General features: G+C 35.9%; 1 protein-coding gene across 15 annotated transcripts in view; it reads left to right on the top strand.

Moving 5' to 3' along the window:
* DLG2 (discs large MAGUK scaffold protein 2) overlaps window positions 1-20,595 on the top strand; it is a 2,166,992-nt gene that overhangs the window by 1,173,332 nt on the left and 973,065 nt on the right. The window contains exon 1 of one of the 15 annotated variants that reach the window (XM_034934130.3): window positions 12,226-12,769. The exons of 13 other annotated variants lie outside the window; for them this stretch is intronic. In XM_034934130.3, coding sequence (XP_034790021.1) covers window positions 12,692-12,769 — 78 coding nt within the window. In that variant the 5' untranslated portion in view covers window positions 12,226-12,691. Of the gene's footprint in view, window positions 1-12,225; window positions 12,770-20,595 lie in introns of those variants that run through there. One more of the 15 variants, XM_034934132.4, reaches the window with a different exon arrangement.

Below are 20,595 nucleotides of genomic sequence, written 5' to 3'. Positions count from 1 at the left end.
CTTAATTCCTCTAGGCAAATGACCTTGAATAAGTTAATCAATTCCTCTGAAATTTAGTTTCCTAAATTTGTGAAAGGAATTTGATATTATCTGACTCAGGTATTTTTTGTGAGGATTAAATTAGTTGAGAGTATTTCTTGAAGTATGATATACATAAGATGGTAGATGGCAAACATCTTTAAAAACATACTTATACTTTAATTTTAATGTAATTACTTAAAAATTGTAACTTCAGTATCAACCATCATCTTTTCAATTAGACTTTAAAATTACTTGTTTTCATTTTGCTTCTTAATGTGATTAATATTTTATTTTTATTGTGTTATTTATATGGTTATTTATTTATGAAAACAGACCCTTGTGTTTATTCGGATGGCAATAAGTTCCCTTTTAAAATAAATTTATTTAAATAAAAAGTGAGTCAAATTAAATTTTAAAATAACATAAGTAAACAACAATAAAGATAGTATGTAAACATTTTAAAAATGGCTGATGTTAGACCAATACTAAGGAAATGCATGTGAAGTACTTTAGTGGACAAAATACTTTGTGCATCTTAAAGTCAAGGCACTTTTAACTTCATATAAAGATGCTTAACATAAAAATAGCTGACACATAGAATACAACTAGCAAATCATTCTCCCCTTTTCTATCTAGTTAGCCATGAAGTATATAACAAGATGATGCTATTACACCTTTTTTAAAACTTTATATATTTTTTAAGCTGGAGAGAGGTTGCAGTTAATATCAGGAATATTTTCAGCACACTATCTGTAATTGATATTGGCATTGAAGGTTTCAGCAGCTGCTGTTTCTGTTTTATGTAGGTGGCAGGATGGAAAATGAAATGATTTGTATGTTTTCATTAGTGGATCTCATTTTTAAGGAAATAAAAAGGGATTTTATTTATTACTGTATAAATTGGTTTTATTTATTGTATTTTGCAAAAGATCACTTGTCACTGTGAAAGAGTAGGAATTACAAAGTAAAAAAATGTGACCGCTTATAGGTCCATGTATCAATAAGTGTCAGTGATTTACCTTTAGAAATGGTGTTTTCTGAAGCACTTTGAACACTTGTTACAATGACTTGTCTCTTATGGTATGAAGATGAGTATAAGGTAAAAATGCAAATAGAGGGTAATAACAAATGCTAGATAGGTCTCTGTATAGTGCCTTCCTTTCTTCTCATAGGAGTGTGAAGCTGTTGTATTCAAGTGATATGCTTCATTCATTTGTTCATTCATTAAGCAAACAACTATTAAATTATTCAAAAGATAGTTATTATTACCTACCATGTGTGGAGGACTATGTAGGTCTCCGAGGATACGAAAATAAATAAGGTATGTTACTTTTCTTGAGTGTTTCATAGGCATTCGGAGGGAAACATAAGCTCAAAGTAATTACAAGTAAATATAATAAGAACTAAATCTGAGTTATGTACAAAGTACAATAAGGGACATAGAAGAGAGTTACTGGCTCTGTCTGGTGGTTATCTGGAAAAATTTTCATAGACATTTATTTAGCCACATCTCAGAAAATTTGTCAAGATTTGTCACATATAAAATGACAAGGAGCAGAAAGTAAGGTGGATAGGTAGGGCTGCAGACAGCAGAAACAGCATGTTCAAAGGTACAAATTTATAGAGCACGTTGGGGAAACAGAAAATAATTTTGTGAAGATCCAAAGTGATGGTATGGCAAGAATACAACTTCATCAAAAATGGCCACCGGATTTAAGAGATTATTGTATTACTGATTAATTATTGCTCATAAATGTCATGGACTAATACATTATTTGAGCTCATAAGGAATTGATTATGTAGTTCAATACCCAGAGATGTGACAACTGATGGAAATGAAATTAAAACTAAGACTATTGCTTCCAAAACTAGCACTTCACCTCCATGAATTATGAAAATAATTCTGTTGTTGAGATAGCTAGAATACCAGGCTAACTGAATTTTACTTAAAAGAAAGTTCCCATTCCAAAGCAGTCAGGTTAGGTGAGTGGTGTTTAAATATCTGTGTTTTATGCATGCTTTGGAAGAGCATGTGAATTTAAAGATACTGAATTGCATTCTCAGTTACTAAATTATTAAATTAGGCATCTTTAGCACTGTGTAGCTGTTTCAAAAAAATGGCCTTATTTATGCATTGTTGTTTGTGCTCACAAGTCAAAGTTCTAATGTTCCATGAGATATTCCTTCTTGACTGCTGGCTTGATATTTTTCTACATTGCTCCTCACCTATGTCTTCCCAGCTCTACGTTCCTTTTGATAGTTACTGCCATTATCAGTCTATTTTTCTGCTGTAAGAAAATTTAATTTTGAACACATGAACACATGGGTGGTAAATCACAGCATATTAATTCAGATCTACTATATAACTTTAAGACCCATTTGAGTTTTTCTTCTTACAAGAGGCCCTGCAAGCCTTCTTTTGAGGCTCTGGAAAGATTCTCTAAATAAATAAATAAATAAAACTTAGAAAAGAAAAAGAAAGAAAAAACTACTCATAAGGCTCAAGAAGATATTTATTTGTCTCAGAAAAGAGACACATGGGAACCTGGAAGACTTTAAATTTATGAAATATTTTTACAAGTTTGCAACTGATTTGTTTTCTTTGCTAATGGCATAAAAGGGGAGAAAACACTGAAGCAGAAAGAAGGTAGACTTTCCTCACAGGATGATTAAACAGAATTATAAAGAGCTTTTAGAAATCATTCTTTTCGGCTTCTTTTCATAATATTGAGCATGTACTGTCTGTCTAGACTATTGTGATTTTGTCTTCCTTAAAGATTGGAATATGAATAAAAATAAAAGCAGTATTTTTATTGCACTCATGCTATGTGCCAGAACTACTCCAAATAGTGTATATGTATTATCTCATTTGCTCCTATTATCAATACTGTTACATAGTTTCCGTTATTACCCCCATTTTATAAAGTTAGCATAACTTTTCCAAGGTCACAATAATGATGGTGGTGGTCTGTCTTACAGCGTAGTTTAGCTAATTAACTATTATAATATGGTGACTTTTGACTAACATTTTAATTAGTTGATTTCCCCAAATCTCTTGCAGGAAACACTTAACAATAAATCTTATACATGTTGTTACCACACATACTTATTAAACTCTAAAGCCTCATTTGCAGGCTAGTTAAATGATCTAGTTTGATTTTGGGTTAATTTAGAGGGATGCCACGTGGACTTGTTTGTGTTTGTGTATAATGATGGCCACAGCAGTGAGATCCTGAACTGACTATGGTATCCCAGGGGTGTATGGGACTCAATAAGGGCATTTAGGGTGAGAGTGTAGGGTTTTGATGGACATTCAGGGCAGGACACTTGACGTTAGGATCACCAAAGGAAGGGAAATGAAACTGAGACTGTTGCATAAAACTGAAAACATAAAAGGATTCTCATTTGTGAAAGGACTTTTAAAAAACTTTATTCACCAGCCCAGGGTAGCAACAAGGAAGCATGTTTCTATTAGGAGTAGAAAAAGAAAAAAAAAAGAGTAAATTTAAACCCAACCCTATTTTGTGGTTAGAGTATAGCTCCAAGTCAAAAAAAAAAAAATTGATATGAAACTGCTCTTGGGCTAGTGAAATCTCTGGACAACTAGAAGAGGGATGTGCAAAATTATTCTGTAGCAACAGTTGCACAACTGAAGGTCGCAGGGACTCCCACAGAAACTATAATCTTTCTAAAGATAATCTCAGAATAAAAATGTACAATACGATGCAGAAAATACTCACCATGAGTGAAACCAGTGAGATTAGACGTTCAGGAAAATTAGGGAATAAAAATATCAGATAAAGACTACAAACTAAGTATGTGTTAAATTAAAATCATGATAAAGGAAGAAAAATCATAATAAAAACAGAACATGATAGATTTAAAAAAATATATAGAATGTCTAAAAATAAAAAAGGTATCAACAATTGATTAAAAATGGATACTCTGTAGGTAGGTAAAAAACAATAAATTGAAATTTAAGGTAAAAATAGAAATTAGAAAATAGTAATTAGATCTGAGGATATACCCTGAAAGCAGCACAGAGGAGGAAGGTGAAAAAAATATGAGCTCTATGAAGCAATAGTACGGGTAGAATAAAATGGTCCAGAAAAAACATAACAGAATTTAAGAGAATAATGAGAGTGAGGGAAAATAAATATTTGAAGAGTTAATGACTGAGACGTATTTTTTTTTTTTTTTTTTTTTTGAGGCGAAGTCTTGCTCTGTCGCCCAGCCTGGAGTGCAGTGGCACCATCTTGGCTCACTGCAAGTTCCGCCTCCCGGGTTCACGCCATTCTCCTGCCTCAGCCTCCCGAGCAGCTGGGACTACAGGCGCCCGCTACCACACCCGGCTAATTTTTTGTATTTTTAGTAGAAACGGGGTTTCACCGTGTTAGCCAGGATGGTCTCGATATCCTGAGCTAGTGATCCACCCGCCTCGGCCTCCCAAAGTGCTGGGATTACAGGCGTGAGCCGCCGTGCCCGGCCATGACTGAGACTTATTTTATAAATAATCAGATTAAAGAAACAGAATGAGTTCCATGTACATTTTTTAAAAAAGAAAATATTATAGTAAAACCGAAGTTCAAGAAAGGCAAAAAAAAGTATTTATGCAAACCATATTAAGAAAGACATATTTCTTGTAACAGGCAGCAATTAGATTGATAGCAGTCATCTTATTATAAAAATTGATGACAGAAGATAGTGCAGGTTAATATCTTCAAAGCTCTGAGGGAAAATCATTGTCGATTTACAAATCTGTTTCTATACTCTCATTCAAAGTCTAGTCTACTATCATTCAGTTCAGGGAAAATATAAATGATTGGGTATGTTTAAACATCATTGATTTTTGCAGAAAGACTATTAAAATGTATTTATCTGTAAGAAGAAAATTTAATCCAGAAAGAGGGGTTAGGATTCTAAAAATAAAGAAGTTAACTGATAGTTATTGTGAGTAAACTATAACAAAAAATGATAATGGTGATAATAATAATGACTGATTTGGTGGGGAATGTAACTACTATAGCAAGATAAAATTAAAATAGCATACAATAGGCTAAGTGCAGTGGCTCACGCCTGTAATCCCAGTACTTTGGGAGGCCGAGGCAGGCGGATTACCTGGTCTGCCTGAGGTCAGGAGTTTGAGATCAGCCTGGCCAACATAATGGAACCCTGTCTCTACTAAAAATACAAAAATTAGCTCGGCGTGGTGGCAGGTGCCTGTAATCCCAGCTATTTGGGAGGCTGAGGCAGGAGAATCGCTTCAACCTGGGAAGCGGAGGTTGCAGTGAGCCGAGATTGCCATTGCATTCCAATCTGGACGACAAGAGTGAAACTCTGTCTCAAAAAAAAAAAAAAAAAGTATACAATAATAACATGACATTTTGCAGGTACTATAGAAGTGCTCTATTGTACAAATTTATAAAAATTAACTTGAAAAGTTAGATCAAGTGAAAAGGATGAATCACCCTTCAAATAACAGTATTTACTATAAAGCATACATAATGTAGTACTGGCACAGGTAAATAAAAATAGGATAATTGTTAAAAAGCCATTAAACAATTATATGCACATACATATTATCTAGATATATAACTCAGGGACATTAGAAATCAGTAAGGAAAAGGAAAAGCATTATTATATATCAGCTAATGAAGTAAGCAAGTAAATAAATAAATAAATAAATAAATAAATAAAACTGGCCATACATATGGGAAAAACATAGATTCCTACCTTCCACCATAAATTACTATTTTTAATTGTTATTTTAATATTTTATTTTATCACTTTTTAAGTTATTGGGTACATGTGCAGGATGTGCAGGTTTGTTACATAGGGAAACATGAGCCATGGTGTTTTGCTGCACAGATCACCAACCCATCACCTAGATATAAGCCCAGCACCAATGAGCTGTTCTTCCTGATGCTCCCCCTTTCCCTGCCCACACCCGATAGGCCCCAGTGTATGTTGTTCACCCTGCCCCAACCATGTGTCCATGTGTTCTCATCGTTCAGCTCCCACTTATAAGTGAGAACATGCAGTGTTGGGTTTTCTGATCCTGCATTAATTGGCTGATGATAAAGGCTTTCAGCTCCATTCATGTCCCTGAAAAGGACATGATCTTGTTCCTTTCACTGTAAATTAAAAAAAAAAAAACTTTGGAGACTTATTGATGAAAAGCAAAACATTTAAATTGCTTAGAAAGAAAATAAAATATTTATAAACTTAGAAGAGAGAAAAAAATTGATAAAAATGTAAACATAAAACACTGAAAAACTTCAGTCCTTTTAATTTTTATGAAGGCTCTGTATGACAAAACATGAATAAAACTAAGACAAGTCAGAGATTGGAAACAGATATTTTCAAAACCCATAATAAAAGATTAGTGTTCAGTATACATCAAGTACTTCACAAGTCAATAAGAAAAATATAACCCTATTTAAAAATGGGCAAGGGGTATGAACAGAAGGAAGTTCAAATAACCAATAAATGTATGAAAACATCTTAAGTCTCACCAGTAATCAAGAAAATGCATATCAAGACTACAAAGAGTTAACATTATATATTATGTTTCGGAAACATGAATGTCTGATTACACTGTGTTATATAGAATACTGATCTCTTATAAACTGCTAATATATACTACTCATTTAAATTACTAATAATGGCAACTGGAGAACAATTTGTAATGAATAGCATTAAAGCTGGACATATTCTGTGATCCACCAATTACATTTTGATGGACCTGCTCTAAAGAAACTTGTATGTACTTAAAGAGAGAGCTACAAGAGTGTTTATTGAAAATTATTTTGAAATGAATTTGAGGAGGTAGGGTGGAGATTTTACCTATATTATGAAGAACTTATTTCTTAAAAAATTAATCTGAATCAAATATGACAAAATATTAACATTTATTAAATCTGGATGGTAGGTAAATGTTACATTAGGTTCTTTACATTTCTGATGCCAAGTATGTTATGATTAAACATATGAAAGAAGAGGCACATTATACATTCAACTGTTGAAGAATGAATTTTGATGATTTTAAGAGGAGGAAAAGATATAGGCTTTGTTCATTTATAATTAGAGTTAGTGGGTTTATTATTTGGAATCTTTTTTTCACACTTATCTATAACTGGGTATTTCTTCAGTGCAGAAATATATCCATCTGCAGCCTGGCCAGTTTGTAGCATTGACTGTGATATACATATAAATTCATAGTGACAATTTTTTCCTATTGTCCGTAGTGATAAAACATGCAAAGAGATTTAGCTATTCCTTTGCTTTGCTTTTTAATATACATTAGCACTAATTATTGCACTTTTTCCAGCTAATATTTATTAGTGAGTTTATATCATATAAATACCGAAAATCAGTAATTTTATCCCTGAGCATCATACATTTGTAACAAGGCCATTCTTCACTGAAATTTCTTTCTTTCTTTCTTTCTTTTTTTTTTTAATTATACTTAAGTTCTGGGATACACGTGCAGAATGTGCAAGTTTGTTAGATAGGTATACATGTGCCATGGTGGTTTGCTGCACCCATCAACTTGTCATCTACATTAGGTATTTTTCCTAATGCTATCCCTCCCCTAGCCTCCCGCACCCACTGACAGGCCTCAGTGTGATGTTCCCCTCCCTGGGTCCATGTGTTCTCATTGTTCAACTCCCACTTATGAGTGAGAACATGTGGTATTTGGTTTTCTGTTCCTGTGTTACTTTGCTAAGAATGATGGTTTCCACCTTCATCCATGTCCCTGCATGAATTCATCCTTTTTATGGATGTATAGTATTCTATGGTGTATAAAGGACCCCTTCAAGGAGAAAAACAAACCACTGCTCAAGGAAATACGAGAGAACACAAACAAATGGAAAAACATTCCATGGTCATGGACAGGAAGAATCAATATTGTGAAAATGGCCATACTGCCCAAAGTAATTTATAGATTCAATGCTATCCCCATCAAGCTATCATTGACTTTCTTCACAGAATCAGAAAAAAACTACTTTAAATTTCATATAGAATGAAAAAAGAGCCTGTATAGCCGAGAAAATCCCAGCCAAAAAGAACAAAGCTGGAGGCATCACATTACCTGATTTCAAACTATACTGTAAGACTACAGTAACCAAAACAGCATGGTACTGGTACCAAAACAGATATATAGACCAATGGGACAGAACACAGGCCTCAGAAATAACACCACACATCTACAACCTTCTGATCTTTGACAAACCTGACAAAAACAAGCACTGGGGAAAGGATCCCCTATTTAATAAATGGTGTTGGGAAAACTGGCTAGCCATACACAGAAAACTGAAACTGGACCCCTTTCTTACACCTGAGATTTATTTATTGATACATATGTGTCCCCAGCTATATAGGGCTCTTTGAGAAAAAGATTGTACTTTATTCATTTATAGGCCCTTAAGGTTTGACATGTAGTAATACTCAATACATTTTTGTGGAAAAGCATTGTTTACATTTTCAGTCACACAAGTACTAATGAGAATATGTTATGTAGATGAGTCACATGATAGATATATACTTAGAGCAAAATATAACTGTTTTAATCTTCCCCTTTCTACTAGTTTGTATAGAAGTAACTAATATCAAGATCTTGGCATTCCTCTGAATTGAAGTTAAATATTATGTACATATTCTTTACCAAAATATTCTACGTACTATATATTCCACCCTTTTGTTTAATAATCAGCTAATCTCTTGGAGAACCCAAGGTATGAGGATCACTTGAGGCCAGGAGTTCAAGACCAGCCTGGGCAATATAGCAAGACCTCATCTCTAGAAAGAGAAAAAATTTAAAAATTAGCCAAGCATGATGGTATGTGCCTACTGTCCTACCTACCCTGGAGGCTGAGGGAGGAAGATTACTTGAGCCCAGGAGTTCAAGGCTGCAGTGAGCTATGATCGTAACACTGCACTCCAGCCTGGGTGACAGAACAAGGTCTTGTCTCAAAATAGTAATAATAATAATAATAATAATTTACTAACATCAGACATTGGCCAAAGGACTATCAAATATACATATCAAATATGCAAACAAACCAATCAAAATCTTTGTACAATTAATTTTTTACATTAACTTACTTATGTCTCAATAGTTATTTTGTTTGGTCTATATTCAAGACTGAAACTACATAGCTTTTCAGGCCACCAGATATTAATTACTTGGATTGAATTTTGGCTCTGTTTTTAAAAATAATTATCTCTGATATAAATAGATTATTTTTAAACAAAAATCATTCATGTGCTAGGCAGAAAATGTATGATAGTTAATGGCTTGATTTAAACATTGTATTTACCTTGAGAATTCAGAGGAGGCTCACATAGTGTGTGTGTTGAGGCATGAACCCAAAGCTGCTTAAATGGATTAATGTTGCATCTCAAACTCAGCTGCACTGGTAGGTTTCCGTCATAGGAGAGGCTTTAAAAATAAAATTATAAAGGAAAAGGTCTGTCCAGGTACTGATTATATACAGATGGAAAATGTCTGAAAAATTTGTTTTACTTATACAGCAGAGCTGCAAATGTTATTTATCTCAATCAGCAGAGCAATGGTTAGAGACTAGTAGGATTAACTGTAGGAAGCTGCCACCTTTACAGCAGACACATCTGCCCACAGAGAGCCAGGGAAGATGGTTATATAAATATGGCAATGACTTCATTCAGTTGACATTATATCCATCTTTCAAGCAACTTTTGCTTCTGAGAATTTTATGGCCATTCTTCTATTGAGTCTTCCGGTCTTTCTCAGTTTGTGGATTTTTCTATTTTGTCATAGATGCATTTGACAAATATATTTTGAGTATCTACTGTTTACTGAGTATTTGCATAACATGAACATGCGTCCTAACTGCACTGTGTTTTCTACCTCCAACTGCCTATTTAAGAAACAATAGTTATTATTGTCATAAGTTAAATCTTAGCTGGCAGGGCCAATTTATTTTATAAGGATCTTGTTCTATAAAAAAATTTATAAAGCCTCTTGGTCAGGTGTGTGAAAAAGGTCACTAAAGGTTCAACATAAAGGCAAAACCAGTAAACAAATTGATCAAACATCAAAGATCTCTCCAAGCCTTAGTTTTAGTGATCCATGAAGTTTTAACTCATGAAGAGAGTGCAAAAATTATAGAAAGATATAAAAAATTATAATGTCAGTCCCATCAGAGTAAATTAACATCCTTTGATTCTCTCTATGATATCAGTGGTTTGAAAGTTCAAGGCATTTTGTCTCACCTCTTTATTGTCTGATTCTGTCTAAGGTGTTAAAAACAAAATTTTCTAATCATTAACTTAGGGATGATTGTTTATCCCCGTTCTTTTTATCTACTTTAGTCTTTTAGTTGAATACACTTTTAACTACAACATGGCTTGGAACAACTTGTGTGCAGAAATAATAAATACCTTTACATCACAGCAATATTAGAGTAAGCTATGGTCCTGCTGAGTAGCTCTTTGAAAACTAAGCAGGAGTTACCATGTATATTTATTCGTTGGATTTCTGTGGCACTTTTCCTCCAGAGAGTACAGGGTATAATATGGATAAATTTGCACAGGGGTTGCCTTAGAGTGTCAAAAGGAAATTAAAGGAAAGGAGTGCTTGTAGGAGCTTAGAGCAAAAGAAATAGCTAATGGAAAAACCAAACCCTGGTTGGCAGCAAGGCATGTCAAAGGAGGTAGAAGAAGCTGGGCTACCCCAGGGGTACCACTGTTGACTTTTTAGGACACTGAATCATTTCACCACAGCCTATGTATCTGGTGAGCACTCGAGATTTCTGTTCAATATCATTTGAAGACCCACAATAATGATCATAGACTCATAGGGCAGGAAAGGAACTTAAAAAATATCTGCCCAATTCTCTTAATTTACAGATGAGGCACATCGAACCCAGAGAAAACAAATGAATAAATTAGCAGCAAAGTCAGGGTCAGAAACAAGATCATTCATTCCTTGAATAAACGTAGATTAAATGTGTTGTGCTAAGCACTGTTCTAGGCACAGGAGTTACCTTAGTGTGAGTAACATGAACATGGGTTCTGACTACCAATGTCCTGTCTTACATTGTCTTGTTCTACCTCCAATTGCCTATGAGGGTATTCAACGTCCTTTACAATATACTTTTGTTGTTGTTGTTGTTGTTGTTGTTGATTCCACAGATGAAACTCTCTTAAGGGATAGACCTCAAGTGACTTTGTTAAGAGAAGGAAGTTCTTTTCCAAGTGTCTGCAAGTGTGTTGACATTCTTTGATTCTTCATTGCTCATAGGGCACTTCTGTCAGATCAGCTGGAAAACATTTACTATATTGAGTCTAGTTTGTGTGCCACTGGAAGGCAGGCTTTCTTTGCCATCATGAGCAGTTTATTTTTGTCCTCTGGTAGGACTGGCAAAGGGCTAAAACCTTATCTCTCATTGGAAGAAACAGTTGTCTCTTAGCATTGACCTTATCTTAAAGGTGCCTCACATAATAGTCTAAACTCTAATAAGATAATGGAAGTAGTTAATGTTAGAATCAAATGTGAAAGTTCTTCAAAGGAGCATGATTTAAAAGCTGCCATAAATCTACCTCCCCAAAGGTGATATTTCAGTCATCCACTGAACACTGGATGTCACTACAAGAAAACCTGGGTTTTTTTATTTTTTATTTTTTTTAAAAAGAGTAGTTTGCTCTCTTTAGTTTAACACTCGATTTGAACCCCTGTCCATCCTCCAGTAACTATGTCAAAAAGTCGTCCTGTAATAGAGGCCTCAGTTCTTTTACAGGTACAACTAATGACTTCTAAAACTATGGACCTTCACTCAGGCATTTGGGAGGAGACTTCATCCTGCTCACTTTGCCCTTGGTCCCAGGCCATTCTCTAAAGAAATAAAGTGTTTACCTTGTAAGTTGTGGATAAGGCTGGCTGGTGGGCAGAGAAGTGATATTCTTTGGACCAAATGGAGCTGGGGAGGAGAAAAGAGAAGGATGCTTGTGTTTCCAGTCACCCTAACAGCCCTGATAGTCCTCTTAGTCCTCTTGGAGGATATGAGTGGGATTGGGTTCCAGGGACACCTGTTTGTGCCTGCAGGGGCAGATTCATGGTGGTTCTGCCTCTCCCCTTGCCTGGCAGCTCTCTTCCCCATGCCTGGCAATTCCTGTATTGGCTGATTTACCTGCGAGGCTGTATGTGGATCTGTCTTTATGTGGCCACTGCCGCCAGCACGTACTGTCAAGATAGAGGGAAGCCAAAGCGAGGATTGTAACTGCCCAAGCCTAGAGAGGGAGGTGAGCTGCCTCCGGACTTGACTGCAGCTTCCCTTCCTCCTGACACACATGGAGTTTGGTGGCGACGGTGCCGGTGCCGAAGAACTGCAGACAAATACTTAGCCAACTGGATGCGTGTGAGCTGGCTACAAAGGCAGCGCCTGCCTCACCCGGACCTCCTGCTGGCAGGATGTAAATATACCTGCAGACTGGCCAAACAGGACTGCCTTTTCTCCCCCAACCCCTCCCTCCTCCTACCCTCTCCCTCAGCTAACCAGCATGAGAGGAACTGAGAAAGCAACAGCCTGCAAGTGACAGCTCCAGCCTGATTCTGTTCGTCTCTGAGCCGAGGTGGGAAGTTGATTGTGCGGCAGCTTCGTTGTGAATTCCTTCCATTGGCATCGCTATGTTTGCCTCTATCTGGTATGCTAAGAAGCTGGGTCGCAGGTTCGTGCACAATGCCAGGAAGGCGAAATCAGAGAAGGTATGGAATGAGTGGGGTTGAAAATTACCTTTCCGGTTTGCCAACTGCCTACTCTGGACCATTGGTCTGAGTGCAGACGCAGTCTTTATTTGCTTGGAGTGAGAACCTGCCTCTCACTGTGAATGTGGTCCTTGCCACTATGAAAAGGGGTAACACTTAGAGCCTAGCTTGCTTGGGAGGGGAGCATTAAGGGTTAAGCAAGATCATTGGCTATTCAAAATGCATGGTGAAATCATCAATTGATACAGTGTCTTCACAGAGACTTAAGATTCCTTTAAATTACATAGGATGAAAGCAATTGAGCAGCTGCAATTTATGCTTGTTCAGAGAGCTCTCTAGTAAACTTGTTGCTGTACTGCATTATTTTTATTATTGTGATCTTTGGTTCTGAAGTGGGCGTTATAAATACCTGAGCCTTTCTCTAGTACATGTGTTACAGTGTGTGTCCTAGGAACATATATCTGGGACTCTCAGTAACGTTGACCAGACTCTACAGGGGTGCTTGGTATCTTATCACTAAGCCATCGTTTCAGAAGTGTTCACAATGAGCAAGAATTATATTTATAATCAGCTAGTTGTGGCCATTTAAAGAATAGATTTGCATTTCTTGTATTCAGCATGACCAGTCATTTCCAGAGAATCTCTGTGTAGACTTACCTAATTAGTTATATCTCCCTGAGAAATTAAAATGGCCTGTAAGTCCTAAGGTATATTACATGCTTGGAGATAACAGAAGATGATAGCTTACATCTCTAATTCTCCAGTGCTTTCTGGGGCACTGTCCAAACTGTCATATTTAGGGAATCAATATCCAATGCGATAGGCATTGGGGAAACTTCCAAAGGTAACAAAATCTTGTGAAACAGATTTTTCATATTCCTCTGTGGATATGATCTTCAGCCCAGTATCTTTACTGCTTTATGTAAACTCATGAGATTGACCCAGAGATGGCTCTCCTGGCCTGTGGCACAGTGTTTTCTCTCACCTAGAAAGATGCCTTCACTATAACTTGCTATTCATTCCTTCAGAGTGGAAATGATAAAATGAACAAGAATCCAGTGATGAACCAAGATAAGAATTTTTTTAGCTTTAGAAGAGAAAATATCACTGGGGTTCTGACTTTAGAGCCTCTTAGAATGTCCAGATCTGACAATTTTAGAACGTGACTGACTTGTTATTTAATAACACTTTTGGTGGATGAGGGAGGGGAGGATTGGGCTGGAATTGGTCTCTTCTCCATTCTATATAGCCCAGATAAAAAGATTACAAGCCTAACTATTATGTGTCAACTAGTATCATATATATTGAACAGTTGGCTTTTGAGGTTGTGTTTTGTTTTGACTTTCAAGTTATTTTGCAGGAAAAAGACTTGTAAGTGGGTCTTTTATTGGAACAAATGTTTTAGAAAAGTCCTTTCTTCCTATAAAAATTATAAGTTGTATGGATGAGAGAACTGTCAGAGACCATAAATGGCTCTGACAGCCACTGGGAGATAATGTCTTATGCCAAATTAGTATGCAAAGAAAGCTGAATCTCCCAGAAGCACTTATTTCAAGCCTGGACCCAAATGTAGGAAATAGCAGCTCTATAAAATTCAGTGTATAGAACCTAAAAAGACATTGATACAACAAAGTAATCTGAGCTTCTGCTTCTTAAGAAGCTAGTAAGGGGCTTTCAATCTGTCCCATCCATTTCTGTGATGGCTAATGTTTAAAACAAGCCAGAAGAAACCAAGTTTGATTTTAAGGGTTCAAATTATTTAATTACCTTACTCAGAGAGTAAGATACATTTACATCTGGAAATCTACATTAGAGAACTGAAGGTTTGCTCTCTGAGTGACAAAGACCAAAGGAAATATCAACTCTACTGCCTTTGTGCTAGCAAGAGAGCTAGGAGGAGTTAATTTTGAACATTAGGTCATGATAAGCAACATGAAATAACATCTTGGTATTTTTTAATGGAATTTGTATTCACAGAGTTCCTGAAATAAATTAAAAGGTGTGTTGCCTCAAAAAATGTAGGCACTCAGTCGATGCCTGGTGAATGGAAATAGTTCATTTATTTTGTATACCTAATTTTATAACATAGCTTATTTAAAACTATAATTTTAAATTAATTTTTTCTAAGGGTTCAGTATGTACTTTAGCTGAGAAGACAGTTAACAAATAATACAACAAGCTGAATTAATTTACATAATGTATTCCTATAACATCAGAGATCATATAGTTGCAAAACAGTGGGGCATGTAAAGTGCTACTAACGATATGTTGCCATGGTTTATCAACAAATGGAAGAAGATGTATTAAATAAGATTATTATTGAATTTTGTTTACAAAATGACCAGTATACTTAATTGTGAAAGATCATATTTTAGCATTTGGGGAGATATATCTTTATAATGGACAATGATTGTGATTTTTAGTACCCTCTATAAATTTTGGGCTTTTCTTTCTTTCTTTTTTTTTTTTTTCAGTAGGTGACAGTTTATTTCTTCACACTCTAATAAAACAACCTGAACTCACCATAGCCCTTCACTTCTATTTTAACACTGAAAAGTATTTTCCTCAAGGTTGGGGTTAATTGAAAAGCTCTTAATAATTAGGAACATGCAAGACTAAATGCCATCCTAAACACTCAGTGTGACTTATTACTAGTTGTCTTGTCCACTGTTTTGCCTCAGCTAATGTCACTAGAACTCAGTAGCATCACAAAATGACCATCATAATGCTCACAACAATAATAATATTAATGATAGTAATCTCCATACAGCTTATACATTAACTTCTTTATACATAAAATTTAATCTAATTATCACAACAGCCCTATTAAATAGAAATTATTTTTCCTGAATCCTAGAGAGAAGAGTAGCTAGCCCAAGGTCACAGGATTAGTGGTAAGTCTCAGTGTTGGGATTTGCACCAAGTCAGCCCAAGGTATTCCAAAACTGACTCCTTGTGTCTCTAGCGCTTTCTTCCTTCCACTCATCATTCTTCTAGATCCACTAATCTGTCTTGTCTGAATAAGGTTACTCATCTTTTCTTATCTTGTCCCTCTCTTTTATATTAGAATTTCAAAGTGATAATGTTTACAGAATCAAAGTTACTGATTGTGTAACTCAACCTCTTTATTTCAGATAAGACTATACATAAACTATATTGAATAAACAGTTTTCTTTCATGTTGTTAAAGATTTTACATTCTTTGTCCTCTATCATTGGTTAACTGTAGCAAACTTGTTTTGTCACCTATTATTCTTTTTTTTTTTTTTTTTTTGAGATGGAGTCTCACTGTAGCTCAGACTGGAGTACAGTGGCACAATCACTGCTTAAACTGCAGTCTCAACCTCTCCAGACTCAGGTGATCCTCCCACCACAGCCTTCCGAGTAGCTGGGAACACATGTGTGTGTCAATATGCCCGGCTAATTTTTGTATTTTTTTGTAGAGATGAGGTTTCCCCATGTTCCCCAAAGTGGTCTCGAACTCCTGAGCTCAAGTGATCTGCCCACCTTGGCCTCCCAAAGTGCTGGGATTACAGGCATGAGCCACCATGCTGGGACACCTATTATTCTATTTGAATAGCTTTTAATTGTCATATCATTATAACCTTAACGTTGGCATTTGTACTCATTGCTTATTCCTATAGAATCCAAAAATGTCTTTAATCAAAAAGGACCTAAATGCTTGGCAATTGTACATGTGCTCTCTTTTTGAAAAAAGTCAAAGATGTTAGGTGATTCACATTGACATTTTTCTAAATAAGCTACATAAGAGATTCTTTGTTATTCTTTCATTTAAAAGTTCATTTGTACCAACAAATTCTCTGAATAAAATTATTTTAAAAGTGATAATGTGAAATCCAGATTGCCTGGCTGGGATAGAATACCTCCATTCAAATAATTATTCCTTTCTTCTTTGTTTTGACCCTGTGTAAGTAATTCAGAAGTTAGTATCTTACTTGTATGCCTGTTGTCACGTTTCAACTTAAATCTCTTAATTAGGCAATCTCCAGATTGTCTTACTCTAAAAGGCCAGTTGAAGAATCTTTAAGATAAATCGAAAGTGCAATTTCTGGTTACGTAGTAATATACAAGAGTATTAAAATACCAAAACTTGTGAACCTTCACTTCCCCGTCAGCAATATATTGCTTATTTCATTTGTTTTGTTTTAATTTTTATATTTATCTTTTTAGTGCACATTATGAAAAGTACTTTCATGATGCATTTAGGAAAGACTAGTATCAATATTCATAATCTAACAGACACACCTGTAGTTGAGCTTGGCAGTTTATAACCTATGAGTGATGTAACCGAGCCCACATATCCTGACATTAGGCCATACTCACCTTGGAAAACTTTTTTTGAATTTTTTTGACAGGGCCTCACTCTGTGGCCCAGACTAGAGTACAGTGATGTGATCTCAGCTCACTGAAACCTCTGCCTCTTGGGTTCAAGCAATTCTTGTGTCTCAGCTTCCCGAGTAGCTGGGACTGCAGGCATGTGCCACCACAGCTGACTAATTTTTTGCGTTTTTAGTAGAGATGGGCTTTCACCATGTTGCCCAGGCTGGTCTCGAACTCCTGGACTCAAGCAATCCATCTCAGCCTCCCATAGTGCTGGGATTATAGGTGTGAGCCCCCATGCCTGGCCCACCTTGGAAAACTTTTTAAAAACCAGCACACTAGTTCTACTCTCCCCCTTGTCTAAACCAAACACATTAATTCAACAAAAACTAAAATGAAGGATAAACTAGTAATACATTTGCTGGCAGTAGGACCAAGGAAAGAGAATTATGTCCTGGTGATCTTAGTAGAATATAAAGGGCACCAGGTTTCAGGCAAGGATTTAGAGGGAGGGGATTAAATTAGCCTTGCTCTTTGCTATCCAGCCTGAAGTCAGTCACTTGGTTTCTCTGGCCTCAGTTTTCTCATCTGTCAAATAGAAGTAACATTTATGCTTCAGTAGATCTCCAATGTCCTCAAGATAGTGTTCAAACCATTAATATAATCTACAAAACCCATCATGATATGGCCTCTGCTTTCCTCTCTGTCATCATACCTTGTACTTCTTCTATCAGCACTTTAAATCCAGAATTCTGAACTACTTTCAAATCCCTAAATGGCCCATGCTCTCTCTAGCTTCCAGGATTTTGCTTAATCTGTTTGGCTAACCAGCTAATCACAGCCTGGCTGTATCCATCACTTATTCCACTCTAGCCTTAGGTGACATCACCATCACTAGGAAACTTTTCTTGGCCTCTACAAGCCCAGGATGGATCTATCATCAGCTCCCACAGCAACTTGTGCATTTGTTGTAATTATCTTCATTTTTCTACAATCCTCAGTAGATTTGAAATGAATGATTTCTCAATCTTATTCAACATATTTCTAGGGTCTAAAAGAATGCTTGACACATAGTTGTCTTTCATATGATATTTAATTGATTTGAGGTTGTCATCAATTTTGAGATGTATCATTATTTCATCTATTACTAAAAAAAAGATTGCCAATGAAACCATAACACATCATGAATTGCAAGATGCATCTTGATTTCACAGGTGTTAAAATGTGAAAAATATTTATTCTTAGAATTAATAATATATGACATAATGGTGAAGAATGAATGATTTACTTTGAGGATAAAATGAGTTAATATAAATAAAGTGTTTAAAATATTATACTTGCTATCAGATTATTTTTATTTATCTGGTAATATTAATAATAGTTTTCATACAGAAGTATTATATGGAACACTGAGATATATCATATATTTTGACTTGTGCCAGTCAGACTCAACAAATATTATGTGTCCTATTCTGAATTTAGGAAGGTAAATGATAAAGGAAAAAAATGAAAATTAACGTTATGAAATGAATTAAAAGATATAATCAAACTGGAACCATTTAGATTGCAGGAGAGAAAACTTAAGAAGCCTTCCAGACTCCCACTATATATTTATATGTCTAAACAACAATGGTTAATATTTATTGAATTTGTTCTATGAGCTGAGAACTGTGAATATAAAGACCCAGTGAGATTATTACTACTAGTTTTTAGACAGAAAACATATCACCAGTAGGTGACTATGATTAGACACCCTGTATGATTCTAGACCTTGATCTCCTCACTGGTAGATAATACTCTGCTTCTGTATGTTTGCGTACACTATATATTGTGTGTGTATATATATGTTATGTGTAATACATATTATACTATATTTATAAAATCATGTAGGTTTATGATGAGTTAGATACTAAGTTTATTTTTCCTGTGAAAAATAAATTTTAAAAATTAAATGCAAAATCTGAAATTTATCTCAGGCATAAGAAGTGTCCTGATATTGAAGATTCACCAGTCCTCAGTGATCATTTTATTTCTATTTTTGCCTCATAGTAGATTGAAGAGTGGTCTGACCTGGAGAGAAGGATGAACAGATTGTCCTCTTAGATCCCTTTCTTAGAGGCTTGTGAGTCTCTCAAAGCTCCTCAGTTGTGAGCAGCAGCATGACTCAGCGCCAGTGTCTGCCTAGCTGTGGTGACAGAGAGGACAGGTGTTTGTCCATGCTGAACGCAGCCCTGCTGCAGTTGTCCTCTGTCACCTGGAAGGTGAATCAAGCAGCAAAATGGACAGTAGCACCTGTTCTGAGGTCCCAGAACTGCTGCCCACCCTGGCAGAGCAAAAAGCACAACCGTTATAAGGTCAGGGAAAGTAGACAAAGGGCAGGATCAGAGAAATGGCCAAAGTGAAGGAAGGCAGGAGTAGGCTGGAGGGCAAGATAGTTGGTCACAAAACCACTGTAAAATTGTGGCTAGTTGTAGGAATGACTATTAAACAGTTTACTCGAGCATTATTACATGTATTTTACACATACCATCTCATTTAATTCTTACTACAGCCTTCTGAGGTACTCTTATTGGCTGCATTTCCTTCTCTTTTTTTTTTTTCTTTTCTTTTTTTTTTTGAGATGGAGTCTCCCTCTGTTGCCAGGCTGGAGTGAAGTGGCACGATCTCGGCTCACTACAACCTCTGACTCCCTGGTTCAAGCAATTCTCCTGCCTCAGCCTCCTGAGTAGCTGGGATTACAGGCACCCGCCACCAAGCTCAGCTAATTTTTTTGTATTTTTAGTAGAGATGGGGTTTCACCATGTTGGCCAGGATGGTCTCGATCTCCTGACCTTGTGATCTACCTGCCTTGGACTCCCAAAGTACTGGGATTACAGGTGTGAACCACTGTGCCTGGCTATTAGCTGCATTTCATAGATGAACTAAGGTATAAGATGTTATGGGATTTTGCCATAGGTCACAAGTGGTGGAGCCAGCATTCAGGAACAGGTTTACTGAATCTACAGCCTGTGACCCTAGCCCCAACTCATATTTTATGTTCTTCTTTAAACCTACCTTGAGTTGGATGGACCTCTGATATGGAGAAGAGATAAGCTGGAAATGAGACCTGACTTCTCAGTTATGGTCCTTCAGAAACCAGGTATCCAGATAGCCTTGTTTCAGTCTAGTTTACAAAACTTTAATTGCATTTTTTTCTTAATATAACTTTAGAATGATATTCCTCTGATATTGTTGAGTGATATTACGTTGGAAAATGAAGATGAAAGGAGACATTCTCCAACACAGCAAGATTAATTTAAGCATGATTATCATTGTAAAGATAAATTTGATAATCAGATAATCTGCATGTTTTATTTGCACGTGTTTTGCAGGAATTAGGCTATTAGAGAAGCCATCCCGCTTTAAAAAATGCCTCGTAGTATTTGCTTATATCTGAGGTAGTCTTATTTCCTCAAATATCTTATTAAATCTTTAATTATTAAACCA

The sequence above is a fragment of the Pan paniscus genome, chromosome 9, assembly GCF_029289425.2.
Source record: "Pan paniscus chromosome 9, NHGRI_mPanPan1-v2.0_pri, whole genome shotgun sequence".
NCBI classification, from domain to species: domain Eukaryota; kingdom Metazoa; phylum Chordata; class Mammalia; order Primates; family Hominidae; genus Pan; species Pan paniscus.
This window is presented reverse-complemented; position numbering and strand designations above follow the sequence as displayed.